This window comes from Amblyomma mixtum, chromosome 7 (genome assembly GCF_055824585.1).
Source record: "Amblyomma mixtum isolate Tamu chromosome 7, ASM5582458v1, whole genome shotgun sequence".
NCBI classification, from domain to species: domain Eukaryota; kingdom Metazoa; phylum Arthropoda; class Arachnida; order Ixodida; family Ixodidae; genus Amblyomma; species Amblyomma mixtum.
Window position 1 is genome coordinate 91,893,196 of NC_143018.1, and position 22,470 is coordinate 91,915,665.

The 22,470-nt window shown below is 43.0% G+C and overlaps 1 protein-coding gene across 1 annotated transcript in view; it reads right to left on the reverse strand.

Moving 5' to 3' along the window:
* The window catches only part of LOC149336839 (uncharacterized), a 75,599-nt gene that overhangs the window by 14,852 nt on the left and 38,277 nt on the right, over window positions 1-22,470 (reverse strand). Inside the window, exons 2-3 of the mRNA XM_089554252.1 lie at window positions 21,522-22,048; window positions 20,482-20,568 (exon numbers count right to left, since the gene is read on the reverse strand). Coding sequence (XP_089410378.1) covers window positions 20,482-20,568; window positions 21,522-22,048 — 614 coding nt within the window. The remainder of the gene's footprint in view (window positions 1-20,481; window positions 20,569-21,521; window positions 22,049-22,470) is intronic.

Below are 22,470 nucleotides of genomic sequence, written 5' to 3' on the forward strand. Positions count from 1 at the left end.
TTTGTTCACTCTCAACATCGTCTTCAGTGTGCACTGAAATCTTTCTTCATGGCCATATTGTTATCTTTGCCTCAATTGAAGTGTGGCTGTCGCGGCAAAATGTCAAACTTTCAAACTTGTGCTCAGCAGCAGAATGCAAGTGCAGCGGACCTGCTCTGCAGCTAAGGAGGCATATATTAGCACAGCTGAGGTGTGGTTTTTCTATGGATATGAACAGATGATGATGAAAAAAATTGTTCGTACAGTGCATAAAGTGGACTCCCGTCAGTTCGAACTAAAGCATTTGATCCTGTCAGCATCATTTGTACGAAATTAAAAAGCCCCTCGTTGTTTTATCCCACCTAGTTTGCACCAATATTTTCTCTTTTGTGCACAGACATCAAGAGTTGACTGTAAATTGAAATGCTGTTTGTGTTGCTGTGCTGCAGGAACTCAAGAAGCTTTATTTTTAGTGTGTACATATATATGCAAAGGCATTGAACAGCCATCTTAGAACTGGACAGTATTGCTACTATTGAGTTCCTTGTTGTAGTGGTTAGCCTCGGAGAGCAAAAGAAATATAGAATCTTTTTTGCCAGGACGCAACATAACACCATAGAAAAAAAAAAAGAGTATATATGCCTTTCTTGAAAGCCAAACCCATGTCCTGAATATGTTTGGCTACACTTGATGGAATCGGTACATATGTACATATAAAAATAGAAGGGGAGGCACCTGCTGCTTCAGCCCACTTTGTAGCGTACCACACATCACATGGAGGCTGTGAATTTGGCTTCCACCATCAGCACGTTGTCTGTCACATTATCTTGAATATAAAATCATTGCTTGACAGCTTTCCTTCTCTCAATGCAACAGTAACATTAAGCAATAAAAATAATACCTTGCTATGGTTTCCTTGGTTTGACAGACTTGGCTTCATTCATATATAACATTGAGCCTCTTATACCTGTATTCTGCTCTGTTAATTTTCTCTCTAGATGTTTCATTTTTTTTTTCAGTTGGCTAATTTTTTACACGAGAGAATGTATCCTCAGACGTTCTTGTCAGCTGATAAAAGCTACAGAACTCTTAGAAGTGTGGCTGGTGAATTGTGTTTAGTGAATGAAACCAATGAAAATAGACACAAAACAGGAGAAGATGCAGGCACAACAGGGCTGGTTTTACAACTACTGTAAGCGCTTAACACCTTCCTGTCTGCCCCTCGTGTGTTGCGTCAATTTTCACTGGTTTCACCCGTTAGAAAACCTTCAGGTGGTTTTTTTTTTCTTTTGTATATCTTTAAGAAAAGCTTTGTTTGTTTAAATGTTTTGCTTAGGCCAATTGTGATTCAGAAGAACATTTTAGCTAATTTAGCACCCTAATGCATGCAAAGCTTCCAGATGCTATGTTCTCTTCCCATTCGATATCAGATCTTCTGTCTTTTAAACATACCCCCCCCCCCCCCCCCCCCCCCAATGCTACGGTTGAGGTCTGTCCTGGAGGTTGGCCATAAAAAAGAAAGTTAGATTCAGCGCTGTTAGGCAGCCAGTTTAGAGGCTATTTTGAGAGGTATGTGACTCGAGGCAGTTAGCTCAGTGCACAATTCCTTACACAAGTGCAACCCAACAGTGTGGCGCATTGGCGATGATGTCGATTGCTGAGGTATGGATTTAAGGTTTAAATGTGGACTATGGCAAAGGCATTGTGTTGTGGTTGAAATGCATGCAAAGACATCCATGTCGTGTGCGTCGTAAATGGACATGAAGAGCCCAATCCGGATCCCTCCACTGCTGCATTTCTTATAGCCCATGTGTGGCCCTAGGACGCTAAATCTTATGTACCATGCCATGATACAAACATGATCAGAGCTTTGTGTAGAGTTTGAAGAGGTACTCAGATAAGTTTTTCTTTTTTTTTTCTGAGTAGAAACCGGTTGCCTGGCTCTTTGTGGATATATGCTGATGCTTGTTTGACTGCCAAAGATGCATTTATTGCTTAATCAAGATATGAGGCATATTTTTGTCTGTTGCTCAATTCTGGCTCGTGGCATCAAAACTGGAAAGAACACCGTGATCGCTGTCTCGAAGTGAGCTGCATTGTAGACTAGCCTGAGAAATTCAGGATAAAAAATCGCAGTTTGCTCGTGAGAATAGCCAGGGCTGGCAATATCCCATGAAGGGTGCGTTTTCAGTGAAAGTAGACTCTTGGTCATTATACTGAAATAATCTGCTGTATAGGCTGTCTTCAGTTTTCCCACAATTTTCTTTACGTGCACTTTCGTAGGGGCCTAACGAATATCGAATTGCATCTGGTGAACAGTGAAGATTGGGTGCCTTCTATGACTCTCGAAAAAGCAGTGATTGAGTGGAGTGCACTCCGTGTGCATTCCACGAAAGGTGCATAGCAGTTGTCAGTGCTATTTTAGTATTTCTTTTTTCTGCACTGCATTAATATGACTTGGCAACTACTGCCCCCTCAACACCACGGGGTTGAGGAGCAGTATTAACGCAATAGATTTAGGGTCCCCGTGTCGCAGAAAATCTGAAGTCAGCTTTGTTGGCTACGATGGGAAAATCCCTGCAAAAATTCCGAGAGAAGCAGCCTAGGTGGCAGTAGGTCACATGACATTGTGACATCATCACAACCTGCCTACTGGATTGTTTCCAAACTGCCCACTGCGACACGTATGAGAGAAGCCAACAGCCACAGAAACCAAGGGGCACGGGGGATTTCTTTATTTATTTATTTATTTTGTGTTGTTGTTCGATTTAGAATATTACTGAATATGTTATCGCTTAAAGGTAATTGATTAGAAAAGCAGAAGAAAAAACAACCACATGCCGCCGGTGGGATCAGAACCCACGACCTCCGAATTACGCGTCTGGTGCTCTACCGCTGAGCTACGGCGACGGCTGTCAAAACTTCTGCTTTCGGGGGTATTTATGTTTACAAATAACCTAACCTTGGGAGTGTTCACCAGCGCCACCCACGTTCTTAAGCGGCGGACGTAGCACGCCCTGAGTTACCGCTGATGTGACGTAGAACGTCATCGAACGGCGAGGGTGGAAGCTGTGTGAGAACCCTCTTATGCTTCCTAAGGCATCAAGGTTGCCAGAACCGAGGCCCTCATTAAGCAATTAAGCAGACAAGGAAAAGGGAATGAGGGGCTCGTTATAAATATGAGAGAAGCCAACAGCCAGAGAAACCAAAGGGCACGGGGGATTTTTATTTTTATTTCTTTACTTAGCGCTGTTGTTCGATTTATAATATTACTGAATATGTCATCGCTTAAAGCTAATTGATTAGAAAAGCAGAAGAAAAAACAACCACATGCCTCCGGTGGGATCCAAACCCACGACCTCCGAATTACGCGTCCGGTGCTCTACCGCTGAGCTACGGCAACGGCTGTCAAACCTTCTGCTTTTGGGGGTATTTATGTTTACAAATAACCTAACCTTGGGAGTGTTCACCAGCGTCACCCACGTTCTTAAGTGGCGGATGGCAGGCGGGCGACAGGTGGCAGTTAAATTAACGATTGGCAGCAAGAGGTTGCTCGGGAAACGCAACCTGCACCACTGCGTCAGAGGTGCTGTGAGGACTCCCGGCGATCTGTGAATTGAATAGAAGATGACCACGTATCTGGATATGAACCCATTGACGCTATGACGTCATACCCTTAAGGCAGAGCTCAAGTGTCCGCTCCAGTTTTTTTTTTATCTACTTGTACACATCACCACTGCATTACTAAGCAATCAGTATATGTTTCAGGTTCAGAAATTTCATGGGCTGTAAGGTCATCTCAGAAACCATGTGTGCATCATACGCGCTTGATGCTGCCAAGGCACGCAGTGGTGGCTTTGATCAGCACAAATTAACATAGCACACCTCTAATGATATTCCATAACAACAGCGCAACAGACGAGACAGAGAAGAAGAGACAGAACACAGAGCGCTGACGCTCAACTCTGTCACAACGTCAGCGCTCTGTGTTGTGTGTCTTCTTCTTTGTCCCGTCTCCTCCGCTGTTGTTGTGGATCACCGTGAACATCAACTCGCCCAACAACTGGTATTCTCGAACTATAATGATGTGTTGCTTTTAACGTGCGAGCATTACTAGTCGTGGTGAGCGATTTCAGCAATGTGTGTGTGGCTCTTCTGGTTTCACATAAACAGAAGAATCACAGAAGAAGGTTGGACGTATTTGATTTTAACCCAGGAATTTTTCGTGAGAAGCGAGTGTGAAACCTCATAGCCATGACAAGTGCTGCGTTACCTGGTGGATAGAGGTGAACATCATGTGTGTGTGGCACGGAGCACCAGTGGCGTTGAAATTTTCCATGGTGTCATCCTAGGTGGCATGAGCGAAGAAAAGGTAGATGACATATCCAAACTCCACTGCTATTGACGCCATGGGAAGCTACCATGCGCTCGCCTAGAACAACCTCTGGGTGTCGCCACCTCACATCGGCCTCGCGCCAAACACGAACCAGGCATAAGTAAAATAAAGAACTCAAAATTATAAAATAAAAGAAGGTGCTTGCAGTGGCCAGTAAAAGGTGTTTTCACTCGTCTGAAAAGTAGTCAAGTGGTCGTTAGTGTGGTCAGCTGCTTCTTTACGCATTTAAACTTTGCTCTGGCAGAGCATGACCTGTGAATGCGCACCAAGGGAGACTCCATCCTATTTTTCTTCCTTGTAAAAGTTGATTCTACGGCTTCTTCTGCCTGTGCTGATGTTTTTCTGGCACCGAAATATGCATTGATTGCTGAAAGAAGTGTGCTAAAAATTTATCCCTCCACCCAATTAAAACAAGCAAAGTCTGCGTTGAAAAGCACTCTTTTAACACTGTCTTGAAGTACATGGCAGTGTAGCTTTGGGTTTCAAATCAGTGCCCAAAAATTTGTGATGGTGCATCTTAATTTACTTCCGTAATGAGCCAGTGATGCTGACACCTCCTTTCCTAGCTTATAAAAGCTTAATTTCCTGTGAAAGTAGTGCTCTCCTCGTTACAATGCGGTTATTTGTTGATGGAGGCTAACTGTAATTTGTTCACAATGCCCCCTTGAGGGAGATGGTAGAAAGGACAGTGTTGATGACACTTCATGGCACTAAGCATGGGCTACACCTTAATGCTGACTCAGTTTAAAAAGGGTCTTGATGTTTGCTATTGTGCAAAAAGCATCCCTGTCAAAACATGCATTTAAAAGAGGTTCCATACAGTTATGCTAGACATTAACCTAGATAATAGTTCTAATAATCATAGCTAGAATCTCCTTCGTTCAGTTTAGCAAACCTACATCACGTCCATGTGAAACCCTCGGAACGCTTACGGTCAGCTGCTCCTGTCATTGCACTCATTTTTTTTCTTTTTCAGGCATTGGAGCTCACATGAAGATGCCAAGGATAAAAAGTTGCAGTGTTTTAGAACAACTCCGGTACATCTTCACCAGCCAGTTATAGGCTGGAAGCTAGAATCAATCAAGGAGTGTGTCTGGTGATCTTAGCATCCCGTGTGTGGTCAGAGTAACGCAGTTCAGCTGTCATCCTTTTATGCCAAGGGTAATAATACAGCTGTATATTGAACTGCGACAGGTAGCCAGGCTCCGGACTCGTATCTCTGTTGGGCCATATGTACGAGCATGCTTAGAACAGTAGGTTGCCTTTCCAGGCACAGAATACAAGACAGCTAAGCTTTTTCTGGCTTTTGATAATGATGGATTTTATAGTGCAGGAGATTCCTTGGAATGGGCCCGCATTTTTTGTTCTTTTTGATCTTGTTTGTTTTGTAGCCACAAACATTTTAATAAATGTGTTGGGTCATGTTGGTTTAGTGGCGTATTAGCATCTAAAGCTCATTGTCATAAATGCCTGCCTTGTGTGGTTCCTTGTAATTATCATCATGATTTCAGCACTCTGCAACTATATATTTCCTCTTAGAGCTTTCCTGGTATTTTCTGACACATTTAATCTCTTCATGTGTCATCCTTGTGTTTGTTACTCATTTCATGTAGCATTCATAAGCGCGACTAATGAGAGGAAGTGGTTTGCAGTAGCTTGTCCACTGCATTTGCGAGTGAGAGAAGACACTTTATTTCCTTCTTTTTTTTTTCTCTCATTATGCAGCTCATTGTTAATATGAAGAGTTACCAGGGTTTGGCATTTCTTCTATGCTCCTTGTGTTTGGTTATGCAATATTTGTTTTGCAAATTTAGGCAATTTTCAAGTGAATGTAGTCTTTGCAGAGAGCACAGGTTTCTTAGGCTTTCAGCAAGTCCTAGATTGATCCTTTATTTTTGTATGTTTGAACTAGTGTCAGAACAATTTATAAAGCTATGGGGTTATCTCCTTACTTTTTTGCTATGGCATTATGCATTTGTACTGAACAATCTCGTCTTACTGGTAAATTGGTAAATTGTTTTTTGGGGAAAGGAAATGGCACAGTATCTGTCTGGCATATCTCGGTGGACACCTGAACTGTGTTGTGAGGTAAGGGAGGAAGGTGTTAGTGAAAGAAAAAAGAGAGATAGAGGTGCCAGAGTAATTTCTGCCACCTGGGGATCTTTAACGTGCATTGACATTGCACAAGGCACCTTTCGCATTTTGCGTAAGCACGCTAAAGATGCACAGGTGGTCAAAATTATTCCGGAGACCTCCACTACGGCTCCTCTTTCTCTCTTTGTTCTTTCACTCCCACCTTTCTCCCTTTCCTTATTGGCGCGGTTCAGGTGTCCGCCGATATATGCCAGACAAATACTGCGCCGTTTACTTTCTCCAAAAACCAATCGACCCATTTACCAGTAAGATGAGATTGCTCCGTACAAATGCATAATGCCACAGCAAAAAAGTGAGAAGATAACCCCGTAGTCTTACAAAGTGTTCTGACACTAGTTCAAACATACGAAAATAGAGGATCAATCCAGCACTTGTTGAAGGCCTCACGAATCTATGCTCTCTGCAAAGACAACATTCACATGAAAATTGCCTAAATTTGCAAAACAAATATTGCACAACCAAACACAAGGAGCATAGAAGAAATGGCAAACTTTGGTAACTCTGCAGATTTACAATGAGCTGCATAATTAGGAACAAAAAGAAGGAAATAAAGTGTCTTTCTCTTCTCTATTTGTGCCATGAAGTGTGAAAAAAAATGCACAAGAGCGGGATGCAATGAAGTCATGGGAAGAGGTGATTTATTTTCTCTTTGTCTGTTTTTCAGGTTGAAAGCCGATCTCATATTTCCGACAGAGTTCAAGTCTCCTCTCCGGCAGTTTTTGAATAATTTCCAGCCAAGCTATTGTTACTCACCCGTATCATATTTCTTGAATAGTTTAACGGAATGCAATGTTTATCTTTGCTGGGCCTATCCTGGTTGCCTTGCTTTCCTTGATGCCTTGCAGTATAGCAAATGATTACTTCGATGTCTGTTGTTGTTGTGTACGCTTCTCTCACTAATTACAATGAAGCTGTAGTTTTACTGAAACTCTCTTAATGGGCATAACAGGAGTTATTTCGATTTCATCGTACAATTTGTCCTCTGTCTAGCTTCTCAGTGACATTGAGTCTGGAGCTTTACTGCGCAAGCTTCCACCAAATACTTCCATCAAATTCTCACACTCACTCATGTGCAGTGTATTGCTTTGCTGGGGAGAAGCCACTCAGTGTACTCCTACTCTGACTCGCCTCGAATGGCCCACTTTATTGAGCCAGCTTGAAACAAAGCTGTTTGGAAACTGCTGGGACACTTTCCAGGTAGCACTTCTGCAGTAAATGTCATTGTTTTCAGAACTCAGTTACGTTAATATTTGAACACGGAGACAGTTCCTTTGCTTGGAATCATTGATTTCTTCTCAAAGCAATGAGAGCAGGATTTAAGACTTCTTACACCTGGGTGATAATAACAGCAAGATGACGTAACCATTTTTGATTACCTGCATCGTAGATGACGTTGGATTTCAGAAGCCAGTGATCTCTCATTCTTCGATACTTTTGTAAGTCTTCATAGTATACAGAGCAGAGTAAAATGAAAGGCTGTTTTCCATATACGAGCAGTGCGCAGTCTTAATCATGCTTAAAGATAGGCACTATGAAAGCTGCCTCTCTTTGTGATACATATATTTATATTAATTTTCAGTGGGAAGGTGGTTGATATGCATTCTTTTCAGTGGTTTTCTGACTTTCTTGCACCATGCATAACATTTGTTATTCTTGCCTGTGTTTCGAATGCCTTTCCTGAATTAAAGCGAATCTAAATTCCTTTTTTTTTTTTTTTGCAGCTGTATTCTCTAATTGTACCATGCAGCCTAGGCTTCTCACACACTCTTGTGTGTGTTGCAAAAGCCTAAACAAACACCATTTCATTTCGACAAAAGATGTTGGGGAGCTCTGCCTAGAGTTGATGCATTTTCTCTTATCATTCTGGTTGTTTTTCAGGTGAAACGCCCCTTCTGACATTTCTGATGACATGCAAGACAGTTGTGCGACAGTTACCAACACATTGTTGCCTGCCTTCTGGCCATGCTGCAACATATTGTATCAAAGGCTGTGTGAGCATTCACTGTAACATACCCTGCAAGTTTGCAGGCAGTTGCCACAAAATTGTGCTTGCTTTCTGTTCAACCAGCGCATACATACTTTTACTTTTTAGTTCACAGAAGTCCCTCTGCAGGCATATCTTGGTTCTTCTGTCCTTGCAACGTTCGAACTGCACCTTAAAGTATTCCTGAGCTTCGCTGAAGTGCAACTTCACACATTGTCATGGAGGTGTTTGTATATGCCAAGGGTACTCTGTAACGAGATGACAAGTGAGGTCAGGTTAACAGGTAACACATCAGGGGACTCAGAACTGTGGAATGCATTAGAGCAAGTTTGACTGCGTCATTGCATCGTCTCATGGCCCAGCACTCCACTATTGATATGCTGCTGTTGGTATACCCGTTTCATCCTTGTCGGGGCACTTGTCCAGCAGTGTCATCATGATCAGTCCGGATTTTATTTAGGTGATGTGAGTTGTGGTGCTCATGATTGAGTCAAGACTGTGCAGCTGTGTGCCAAGCTGTGGGGAAAGCAGCAGTGTAGTTTTGCTTTCTTTTAACCTCCATAGTGCCTGCACAAGAGATTAATTTTGTTAATGATGGTTTGTACTTTTATTATTCAATACCTGAAAATGATGTTTAAGCAGCTGTTTCTTGAGTGCTCTGATAACCTAGTTTCACTGAGCTGGTTTCGAGTGCTATACTTATTTGAATGCACAAGATGAATTTTTAATGCTCAGGCAAGACATGATTGGCCTGGTGGGGGCACTGCATTTTTAGCTTAAGTGCAGACTAGATTAGATAACACCTGGTAGTCATGGCCCTGGAACTAGTGACTGTGGTGTTATATAATAATTAACATTGTTTCAAACAGTGACAGCATTCATTACTTCATGATTCTAACACTGATTGGAGGCCACAACAAAGATTCTATAAATGCATCTACAGGCTTGTGTTATGCGTGACCCTGTTTGAAGTTGTCATTGTATGATGTTTCTACTTGTGCTTGCTGTTTTTCGTAATGTAGGGAATGCACAAAGGAAAAAGTCCGAAGCACTTTTTGTTATATTACGCAACAATGATTATTGACAATTGTATTTAGAACCATGATAAACACAACTTCTTGTTTTTGAAATGCCAATGCTAGATTACAACGTCATTTATTTTGATGATAATTTTATGACAACTTAGCTGGTCTCATCAAAGTTCTACTTTTCCCAGCCAGGAATTATGCCCTCTTAGGTGTAAATCTACTCACAAAGGTAGCATGCTTGACATGATGTTTTGTGGAAATGATGCTGGCAGCAGACGGTTTGGTACCTGGTGGAGTTTACACAGCATACACATCAATGTGCTCGGTGCCTCCCAAGCACTTGTCAAGCTTGCACAACATGGATGCTCACATATTCTTCCCAGGTGGCTAAATAAACAGGTTTCTGGGTTTTAAATCTGTTGCAAAAGAAGGTGTGTTTATTTTGACGAGTATTGCATTGGTTTTAGATTGGTGATAGTGAAACAGTGATGTTCAGTTCCTGCTCTTCTTATGTGTGTTTTTTTTATTTGCTATGCTTGGGGTCTTATACTTTAGATAATAGTCGGTATCATTGTGTCTGATCTCTCTAAAGGCCCTTCTCAATCTCTGTGTGGCTTGCACATTTTAGTATCTTTGTGTATGCCGTGACTTTGCATTATTTTAGGTATTTGTTCCGAAGATGAAACTCTGCCACTGAAACTCCTGCTGTTATATATTATTTCATTATTTGTTTTTCATGTGCGGTGTTGACATGGCTGGAAAAGCTGCGTCACAGAGTGCATGAACGACAGCAGCAGCTGAAAGTTTAGTTGTGTTCTGCGGATTCTTGTTTGTTGTGGTGTGATTCAGGGGAGGTGCTGCCCTGCAACCCTGCACTGTGAGCAGGTCAATGCCTGTGAGCTAGCAAGTGACACACGTGTGCTTCTCTCTTTGTACCAAGTCATGACATACACAGATAAATTCATGCAGTGGGATGTAATGCCTGTAGTTTATGCTCCGCTCAGCTCAGCTACAAAAGCAACAGTGTTTTTTGAGTCATGTGCTCGTGATTAGCTGTCCTCCTGATATGAAATATGGGTCTAGTCTAAAAGAGAACAGCTTTTAGTTTAGGCTTGCATGGTCTTAAGCAAGGATTGGTTCTTCGATCATGACAAGATCTGGTCAGCTTGAGTTTGAGCAACCTCACCATTCATTAACTAACCTAGCGACAGAGGCCAGCTGTTATCAATGCACTGAGGCATACCCTTCATATCTAAGGAGATCCATGCATTGTTTCTTTGCGCAGGTTTGGTCACAGCTAAGAGTAGCTGCACCTCGTCTCTGCAACAAAATTCACAAGGATGCGAAAAGTGCTTTTTGTGCCCCCAGTGTGGCTATGCCACAGTGCATAACCATCTTTTCAAGAGACACCAGAGAACCCACACTGGAGAGCGTCCTTTCCAATGCAGCCATTGCAGCAAGGCGTTCACTATTTCAGACCACCTTGTGCGGCACATCCGTCTCCATACGGGCGAGAAGCCACACCAGTGTAATCACTGTGGCAAGAGCTTCTCGGACAAGAGCAACGTGACAGAGCATTTTCGCATCCACACAGGCGATAAGCTGTACCACTGTGATCACTGTGGCAAATGCTTCAAACAAAAGGGAACCCTGAAAAAACATCTCCGCGTCCACACAGGCGAGAAGCTGTTCCAGTGCCATCTATGTCCCGAAGTCTTTCCGTGCGAAGCGAGCCTACGTCACCATGTGCGATCTCACAAGAGAGCAAATGTGTAGTATTTGTTTTTTTAGCAAGTAAGTTTTCGCGAAGGCTGTGTCTAAAGTTCTCTTGGTGCACAGTGTATTCATCGAAAGGCATCTTCTATTGAAATATGTTGCAGGGTGTTGTGCTGGAATTTATTGGAGAAGTTATTGTGAGCCATTGTGCGATGTAAGAGTCTGCCAATTTGGTCCTGATGTTTTGATTGAAATGATCCAGAAGAATATATAGTGATTAGTCGTGCTGACACTATCTGATACGAGTTGCAATATTTGTAGGAAAGTATGAGCGGTTACAAAATCTTAAAGTAACTGACTCCAAAGTAATTTGCTATTCTGCACCTGAAATGAGAACAACACTATTAGATGTGTTTGCAGCGTATTAATGTTTTGTTTTGGTTTCAAATTTCTGAAGCAGCATGTTTTTTGCCTCTTGTTTGCTTGTAAGAGAAAGAATAGTTAACCATTTCTGAAAAATTGGGCAGACTGTGCACAGTATGTTCTTGGAATGCTTGCTTCATTCAAAATGGTTCCCTTTCTAACATCAGATGGGAAAAGGTTCATCTTTGTTTTCTGTAGCATACAACATTTTTTGCAGGAAATGTGGCTCTGGCACATTTCTTTTGGCTGTTGTACAAATTGGATAGGTGATCCCTGTCTTGAAATGACGCATTCTATTTATATGTAGATGTTTTGGTGGAAATTCACGATGGTCGCTGCCTTCTCATTATTAATTGTACACTGCACTCTCTACATTCCATCTCATGGGAATGAGGGAATGCTTCAATGTTTCTTATCATCTGCCGCTTGTACTTTGCTGTTGAAAATGAAGCTGCTGCACTTGCTGACAGATTTTTCTTTATGCGTCTTTGAAGAGTTTTTGCTTCGCCATTTTACATTTTATTTCTTCCTTGGTGATAATTTATGGGCAGTTTTGTGTTATTTGCATCTGTGAGCCTTTGCTTGATGCAAAATCCCACATTTACAGCACCTGAGTGGTTGTGCAGCTTTTTTGCGGAAATTTCAGAATAAGTCTTACAGTCGCAGCGTTTAGTGATTTCGTGTTTTGTTGGTTGTTGGCTTTCCTACATTGCACACAGTAATATTGGGCAACCATAGAGATTAGATACCATAAAGAGTGTTGGAAGTAATGTTTGTGTTAATTTACTGTGGAAAAATAAAGTATGGTCGGAAACGTAGGTTTAACACTGCCACCTTTCTTTGTGATGTAGAGCACTCTGCTGTGGATATTGCGGAGGCTGAAATACAGGATTCGCACAGTGGAAGAAGAACCCAAAATGATCTGGAAGAATAGAGATGGGACGGTGACTGCTCATCTGGGACCAACGCCTTAGAAATATATATCTATTAAAGTTGGCTGCTGACCTCTCCAACATGCACAGTGCTGAAGTGGGCTTTTCATTCAGTTGACGACTCCCACTGCGTCCAACGAGAAGCCACTGGGTCAGTGAATGGCAAGAGTGACCACGCGAAGGCCCAAACACTTCCTGCCAGGCTGTGTGGCAAATGCACTGAAATTTTGCAGAACTTGCTTAGCAAAACGCGACGGAAACATATTCAAGGCGTGGCACCCTGACTGAGTTCTCACTTTTCAGACTCCAACCTCACTAACCACTTTCGCTTCCCCTGCAGTTATACCATATTACTGTTATGAAACTTAGTAACAATAATGATATAGAAATACCCTTGTCGCTGACATGTTTGGCATCAATGCATGTTTTCAGTTGCTATTACTGCTAAAACTATTCCATATCTGCAAGGTCTCACATTTCTAATTTGTTATAGTTCTCACTTTAATTTATGCCTAACACCTTTTCTGTTTGTTGTTTTTCATGTACGGTGTTGACATGGCTGGAATAGCTGCGTTACAGAGTGCATGAATGACAGCAGCAGCTGAGATTTCAGTCGTGCTTTGCAATTTCTTTGTTGTGCTAAAAAAGGGAAGGGGAAATTTTGCTAAAAAATTGTGTGTCTGTGATGCAACTTGGTGCTATGCGTCAGTCAGTGCCTGTGAACAAGGAAGTACTAAATGTATGTTTCTCTTTTTGCAGCAAGTCGTGCTTTACACTGTGAAAGTCCTGCGAGGGCATGTAATGTTTGTAATTTATGCTCAGCTCAGCTGCAAAAGCAACAGTTTTTTGAGTCATGTAATTGTGATCGGCTGCCCTCGTGATATGAAATATGTGCCTAGTCTAATAGAGAACAGCTTTTATTTTAGGCCTGCATGGTCTTAATCAAGGCTTGGTGTCTTCGATCATGACAAGCTTTGATCAGCTTGAGTTTGAGCATCCTCACCATTTGTCAACTAACCTAGAGACGTAGACCAGCTGTAATCAATGCATTGAGGCATACCCTTTATATCTAAGGAGATCCATGCATTGTTTCTTTGCGCAGGCTTGGCCACGGCTAAGAGTAGCTGCACCTCGTCTCTGCAACAAAATTCGCAAGGATGCGAAAAGCGCTTTTCGTGCCCCCAGTGTGGCTATACTACATTGCGTAAGAATGATTTGAAGAGACACCAGAGAAGCCACACTGGAGAGCGTCCTTACCAGTGCAGCCATTGCAGCAAGGCGTTCACTACTTCAGACCAGCTTGTGAGGCACATCCGTATCCATACGGGCGAGAAGCCATACCAGTGTATTATTTGTGGCAAGAGCTTCACACAGAAGACCATCCTGGAGGACCATGTTCGCGTCCACACAGGCGAGAAGCCGTACCACTGCGATCACTGTGGCAAGCGCTTCACACAGAGCGGACCCCTGAGGGAACACCTCCACATCCACACAGGCGAGAAGCCGTACCACTGCCATCTATGTCCCCTGGCCTTTGCGCAGAAGGCAAGCCTGCATTACCATCTGCGATCTCACAATAAGGCAACTCTGTAGTAGATTATTTATTTTGCACAAGTAGATTTGCATAGTTGTTTTTTACGGGGAGTGACGAGTACTTTTGACATGCATATACAGGATATATCCATCTCTTGTACCATGGTTTTTCACTTTATTTTTGTTATAAGTGTCCTCCAATGATTGCATACTGAACAAAATTTCTCTATAATATCCTTGCATATTATAGTACATGTTTATATCATTCCGTGTACTGTCTTAATGTTGTGATTATATTTGCATAATTTATCTCCACTTGTTTTAATTTTGTGACTTACCTTCTTGTTATGCGCAAATTGTATTGCACTTCCGTCGACTGCAGGGGGTCAGAGGCCTCGTCAGGCACCATAGCCTTTAGCCTCTGCCCCTGCAGCAGATGCTGTATCTGCTCTGCTGAAATAAATCTTTTCATTTCATTTCTTTCAATTTCATTTCATATGTGTTGATTTTTACGTTGCCTGCCTGAAGTATTTTTCGTTTGCTAGTTTTCATGTGTTATGCTACCGGCATGTCCTCCAACGGTCAGTGCATTTTTATTGTTCTTCCAGTCGAGAGTTTTCATTTTTATTTCTTCAATTCATCATATAGGCATCACTCTCCCTGGACTGTGTTCAATCACCTTGTATGCAACCATTTTTTTTATTACAATTTGGTGTGTCTGGGGTTATTGTAATGGCGCGCTTTAATGATAGTGCCAAGCATTGCTTGGGACACAAATTAAGGTTGGTGGCCGGTCATATCGAGGCTAGTTTGACCTCCATTGGAGAACTCCGCAGCCATGTGCACCACGAGAGAAATTCGAGGATCAGGGTAGTGCGGGGACTGTATGGCGGCATGGCAACACCATTGATTTCATAACGTTAGTTCCGGTTTTATGTAGAGGTACTGGAATGGGTTACAAATTGGTGATAACTAATAATTTAGGATCTGTACTAATTTGAGGAGGTCGAGTGCATGAGTGGTTCACTATGGATACATTCTTCTCGATAAGACACTATAGCTTCTGCTGAAAGCAGTATGTGCAGTCTTTGTCAAAAGTATACAGCCCAAGCAGTCTGCTTCTGAGCCCTGCAGTGTGGCTCCTCTTTCATAGTCGGGGACCCTAATCACAAAAAGGCTGGAGGAACTTGCGTCCTCAACCATCCCAAGCTTAGGACTACCATATGCGCTTAAGAGCCCCGCTACACGTCTTGAAAGCAAACCCCTTGGGCTGTATATTTTTGACAAAGACTGTACATAAAGTCTCAGTTGTTATTTCCCATGCATGCCGGGAAGAGAACAAAAATGTAGCAGATTTCAAAGGCCTTGGTCATGGACAATGTTGGCTTTGGGAGGCTAGTGGTTTCTTCTTCTATGATAAATGTCCACTTAAAATCTGCACAACAACCGCAGTGAAGTTAAAATCAAGGTTGTTCTAAACAAACGGTTCCCGGTCTTATTCACATATTGAACTGCAAGGCATGGATCTCTTTCTGCGTTCCCTGTCGTTGCATTGTTAAGAATGAGAAAAATTCCATGGAAAAGCAACCTCTTCCTTTAATTCAACATACTTGCTTTTTTCTAGTTTCATGCTTGTGTTTTCTGCATATTTTGAGCAGAGGATGGCAAGAGCCGTAACTTTTATTTTTCCTCCCTCACCCTCAGTTTTGATTCCATGGCCCTCCCTCACCTTTACTTCATCATCGTCATTATCATCATCATCAGCCTGACTACGCCCACTGCAGGGCAAAGGCCTCTCCCATGTCTCTCCAATTAACCCTGTCCTTTGTCAGTTGCCGCCACTGTATCCCCGCAAACTTCTTAATCTCATCCGCCCACCTAAGTTTCTGGTGCCCGCTGCTACGCTTGCCTTCTCTTGGAATCCACTCCGTTACCGTTAGGGACCAGCGGTTACCTTGCCTTCGCATTACATGCCCTGCCCAAGCCCACTTCTTCCTCTTGATTTCGACTAGGATGTCATTAACCCGCGTTTATTCTCTCACCCACTCCACCCGCTTCTGATCTCTAAACATTACACCTATCATTTTTCTTTCCATAGCTCGCTGTATTGTCCTTAACTTAAGCTGAACCCTGTTTGTTAGCCTCCACGTTTCTGCCCCATAGGTGAGTACCGGTAAGACACACCCGTTGTATAATTTTCTCTTGAGAGATATTGGTAAACAGCCATTCATGATCTGAGAGAACCTGCCATACGCGCTCCACCCCATCCTTATTCTTCTAGTTATTTCCCTCTCTTGATCCGGATCAGCTGTCACTACTGAACCTAGCAACGTTTAACGCAAGAACCTTATCCAGTTGGGCTAGTTCCGGAGTCTCTTTAAGTTCTGGTGGTATTACTGAGTAATAAACATATAAGGGAAGCCCTCAAAGCACTGTTGGATGAGAGGATAGATGCATATACTTATACTGGTATGATGCTTATACTCGTATGGTATGTATCCACCGCGGTGGCTCAGTGGTTAGGGCACTCGGCTGCTGACCCAAAAGACGCAGGTTCGATCCCGGCTACTGCGGTTGAATTTCGATATAGGCAGAATTCTAGAGGCCCGTGTACGAGGGAGTACCCAGAAGAAACCGGACTTATTTTTGTTTGAACTTATTTGTTCACATTTTAAGCACAAACCTTCATTCTCCTTCAAAGTATTCCCCACTTGCAATGATACGCTTGTCGAATCTTTCATTACATTTTTCAAAACATTGTTTAAATTCATCTTTTGTGATGCTTGACAGTGCCTCCGTCGTTTTTTTCTTCACCTCAGCAACATCAGCGAAACGCTTTCCATTCACCTATTTTTTCATTCTAGGAAACAAAGAAAGTAGCACGGGGCAAGGTCGTGAGAGTATGAGGGTTGAGGAATAGGGGTCATGCCATTTTTGGTCCAAAATTGTCGTAGAGACAGGGCTGTGTGAGCAGGGGCATTGCCATGATGGAAAAACCAGTCACCCGACCGCCACAAATCTGGCCGCTTCCACCGCACACTGTTGCCCAATATTTTCAAAACATCCAAGTAGATAGCCTGGCTAACTGTCTGACCCTGCGGAACAAATTCTCAATGAACGACTCCTCTCACGTCGAAAAAACAAATCAGCATTGTTTTCAGGTTTGGTTTCAGCTTACAAGCTCTCTTGAGGCGAGGTGAATTTGAAGTTTTCCATTGGCATGATTGTTGCTTTCATTCAGGATTCGATTCAGAAACACTTGAGTATTCCCCATAGCATCGTCCTTGTACGTCTTTCTTAATATTTCAAGAATTTCCATTCAACTTTTTCCAAGCAAAAATCAGAATTTCACCTGCGCGCGCTGTTCACGAAAATCAGCCACTGCAAAAACGACATTCACACAAAACAGTCGTCACTCTAAAACTCTGCCTAAACTAGTCTGACCTCCTTCAACGACGGCACTCGGCTTACTGACTCTGGAATGTTCGTTCTATGCGCTCCTAGTGGCAAAACGCGGTGCCACAGAAGATTTTCCGACCAAAAAATTTAGTCCGGTTTCTTTTGGGTACCCCCTCGTACTGTGCGATGTCAATGCATGCTAAAGAACCCCAGGTGGTTGTAATTTCCGGAGCCCTCCACTACGGCGTCTCTCATAGCCCGAGTCGCTTTGGGACGTTAAACCCCTATAAACCATACACCGTAAATCAGCTTACACTGGAATGTGTGCGTGCATGTGTTGTTTGAGCTAATAGATGCAACAAAATCATGACAGTCACGAGCTGAGCCCCAAAATGTCACACTGCCTTTACATACTGCAGGCATATACATGTGCCCTATACTTGCAAGATTTCATTGTTTATATGCACTGATAAAATGAGTCAGCGCGTTGGTGTGTCTGTGTGCAAAAACTAATATATGTCAAGTATATTTACAAAAACAATGCAGCAGCATTTATCATGACAATTAAAATAAGTTCTAAGCAGAGAGGCTCAGAGCAAGGAAAGTTTGTAGGCTGATAAATCACCATTCCCTGATGACATTGCGATAGCATTGGGCCTTATACCTGAATTTCACTGCTTCTAATCTCGCGTAGTTTGTGCGGCTACATGGCAGCCTGTATTACTCTGCTAATCAATCACATCTGTGAATGAAAAGTTTTGATAAGGGGGCGGAGCTTACGGCAGTCTCATGTTGTATCCGACTAGAGTAAGTTTTTCTTTTGGTTTAGGGTATTCTGTTGTTGTGTGCTGTCTTACATTTGCGCACTTATAAAGAAAAAAGTGACAATGAAATGGGCTCTAGAAAATAAGAGACTGCATGGTGCGAGCTTTGACAGTTCATTTTCTGGTATTCGGTGCTTGTGTTTTTTCCGATGAGACATGAGGTTTCTTTTTCCTTTTACCAATGCATTCAAGAGTTCCAGGAAACATTGCTCCGATAGTTTTTTTCGCTTGGTGAGGTTTTAGGCTGAAAAGTACAAATATACATCTTCCTTGAGTTGAGATGATCCATGATCTATATATTTTGAACAAAGTGCACAGGAGATGCACCATTACACTTGGATAAAACTCGAGAATGAAGCAGCTTTGTCAAAGGACCTCTTCCAGCCAATGGCGTTGGTCGATTCTCATGACCCTGCTAGCGTGTCAATGAGGAGAGTGGCAGACGAAAGGGGATAGTTCCCTTCCTCCATAGTCGGGGATAGTCCCTTCCAGGATTGTCAGGGCGCTTCCTGCCTTGTTACGCTAGCAAGGTCATGAGAATCGGTTGACTCCACTGGCTGGAAGGGGGCCCTTTGACGGGGAAAACCGCTTCATTCTTGGGGTCATAAGAATTGGGCAATGCCATCGGCCGGAATGGGTCCCTTGACTGGGAAAAGCTGCTTCGTTCTTGAGGTCATGAGAATCAGCTGATGCCATTGGCTGGAAGTGGGTCCTTTGATGGGGAAAAGCCGCTTCGTTCTAGGGGTCATGAGAATTGCTGGATGCCATTGGCTCGAAGGGGTCCTTTGGTGGGGAAAAGCCGCTTCATTCTAGGGGTCATGAGAACTGGCGGATGCCATTGGCTCGAAGGGGTCCTTTGGTGGGGAAAAGCTGCTTCGGTCTAGGGGTCATGAGAATCGGCCGATGCCATTGGCTGGAATGGGGTCCTTTGATGGGTTAAAGCCGCTTCGTTTTAGGGGTCACAAGAATCAGCCAATGGCATTGGCTGAAAGGGGGTCCTTTGATGGGGAGAATCTACTTCCTTCGAACCAAGCGGCTCTTCTCCATCAAAGGACCCCCTTCCAGCCCTGCTAGCATGACAACGCAGGGTTGTATCCTACTCATGGTGGGTGAACAGCGCAACAAAGACACTATTTATAAAAACAAGCGTAAAGCGTATTACATGCATAGTCTTTGAGAAAAATTCATCAGCAGTCCTTCCGTGACATTAAATGGCAAGGAAATTGGATATCGTGCCTCGCATATGTCATAGGTCACCCAATGCACCCACAGACAAGGAAATTAAGTACCTAGGAAAGCATATTCCTCACCTTTATTCAAACTTCTTGATGGAAGAAATAAAAAATTGTAGCAATAGAGAAATAAAAGAAATGGTCCGTATTCATACTCCTCTGCTTAGCAATTGCAGTTGCCATACGTACTAAAGTTTTTGCGTCCCCTTGTTTGTTGTTGTCTCAACATGACCTCAGCATTCTTAATGTGCAGTACATCTGAACATGTAACACACTGCATGGTGCTAAACAATTCATTGCACAACTACCTCATGAAAACCACCTTACAAAAACTGCTCGGAAAGTTGGTTTGACATTTTTTACAATACGAAAAGGGGAAAATAGTAAAGGAGACAGATGGCCATAAGACATAGGTATAGGTTGCTTAACATGTTCTGTTGGGTCAGTTGTACTTACATACTTTTACGAAAAGGCACACCAGGCAAAAAAGATGACGTGAGAGACACATTCCTGCATGCATTTCTCGTGTGGTCTGCTTTATCTTTACTTATGGTGCCTTTTCGTAAAAGCTCTCACAAATCAGTCATTTAACACAGGCAGTAGAGAGTAAGTGTGCACTGAGTGGCTTCTGCTTACCAACAATCTGATACTCTCACGGATACCTCAGTAGCGTGAAGATGACACTCATGCAGCAGAATAGGAAGCGAAAGTGGTTAGTGAGGATGGTCTCTGAAAAAACAGCTCAGTCAGGATTGCCGCGCCTTGAATATGCTGCCGTCTCGTTTTGCTGTGCAAGTATTGCAAAAATATCAGTGCATTTGCCACACAGCCTGGCAGAAAGTGTTTGGGCCTTTGTGTGGTCACTCCTGCCATTCACTGACCCAATGGCTTCCAGTTGGACGCAGGAGTCGTCCATTGAATGAAAAGGCCACTTCTGCACTGTGCACGTTGGAGAGGTCAGCGGCCAACTTTAATAGACACACATTTTCAAGTCGTTGCTCCCAGCTGAGCAGTCACTGTCCCAGCTACATCACTCAAGATCAATTCGGGTTGTTCTTCCACTGTGCGAGTCTCATTCTTCTGCCTGTCCAATATCCACAACAGTGTACTCCACATGAGAAAGAAAGGTGACTGTGTACAATGGGGATCCTGACTGTACATTACTTTTCCAAAATAAATTAACTCAAATGTAACTTCAAACACTCTTGATGCTATGAAATCTTTATGATTGCACAACATTACTGTGTGCATTGTGAGAAAAGCCAACAACCAAGAGAACACGTCATCGCTAAAACTGCGCCTGTAAGATTAATTCGGAAATTTCTGCACAAAAGCTGCACAACCACTTAGCTGCTGTAAATGTAACAAAGATGAACCTTCCTCCCATCTGATTTTAGAAAGGGAACCATTTTGAACCAGGCAAGCATTCCAAGAACATACTGTGCACAGTGTGCCAAACTTCTCAGAAATAGTTTGTTAACTATTCTTTCTCTTACAAGCAAACAAGAGGCAAAAAAACATGCTGCTTCAGAAATTTGCAACCGAAACAAAACATTAATATTCTGCGAACACATCTAATAGTGTTGCTCTCATTTCAGGTCCAGAATAGCAGGATAGTTTACAGCCAGTCACCTTAAAATTTTGCTACCGCTCATATTACAAATATTACAACTTGCATCGGATAGTGTCAACATGATTTATTGTCAAAATATCATTGTGGATAATTTCAGTCAAGACATCACAATGAGATTAACAGATTCTAACAATGCAATGGCTGACAATAAATGGTCGCAGAACACTCCGTAACATAATTCAATAGCAAATGCCTTTAGATGAATAAACTGCGCACCAAGAGAACTTCAGACACAGCCTGTGCGAAAATCTACTTGTGCAAAAAAAAAAAAATCTACTACAGAGTTGCCTTCTTGTGAGATCGCAGATGGTAACGCAGGCCCGCCTTCTGCGCGAAGACCTCGGGGCACAGATGGCACCGGAATGGCTTCTCGCCTGTATGGACGCGGAGGTGTTTTCTCAGGTGGCCCTTTTGTGTGAAGCATTTGCCACAGTGATCACAGTGGTACGGCTTCTCGCCTGTGTGGATGCGAACATGCTGTGCCAGGTTGCCCCTCTCTGTGAAGCTCTTGCCACAGTGATTACACTGGTGTGGCTTCTCGCCCATATGAATACGGATGTGCCGCACAAGGTGGTCTGAAGTAGTGAACGCCTTGCTGCAATGGCTGCATTGGAAAGGACGCTCTCCAGTGTGGGTTCGCTGGTGTCTCTTGAAAACATGGTTATGCACTGTAGCATAGCCACACTGGGGGCACGAAAAGCGCTTTTCGTATCCTTGCGAATTTTCTTGCGGAGACGAGGTGCAGCCACTCTTACCTGTGACCAAACCTGCGCAAAGAAACAATGCATGCATTTCTTTAGATATAAAGGGTATGCCTCAATGCATTGATAACAGCTGGCCTATGTCGCTAGGTTAGTTAATGAATGGTGAGGTTGCTCAAACTCAGGCTGACCATATCTTGTCATGATCGAAGAACCAATCCTTGCTTAAGACCATGCAAGCCTAAACTAAAAGCTGTTCTCTTTTAGACTAGACCCATACATCATATCATGAGGACAGCTAATCACGAGCACATGACTCAAAAAACACTGTTGCTTTTGTAGCTGAGCTGAGCGGAGCATAAACTACAAGCATTACATCCCATTGCATGACTTTATCTGTGTATGTCATGACTTGTTACAAAGAGAGGAGCACACGTTTATCACTTGCTAGCTCACAGGCATTGACCTGCTCACAGTGCAGGGTTGCAGGGCAGCACTTCGCCTGAATCGCACCACAACAAACAAGAATCCGCGGA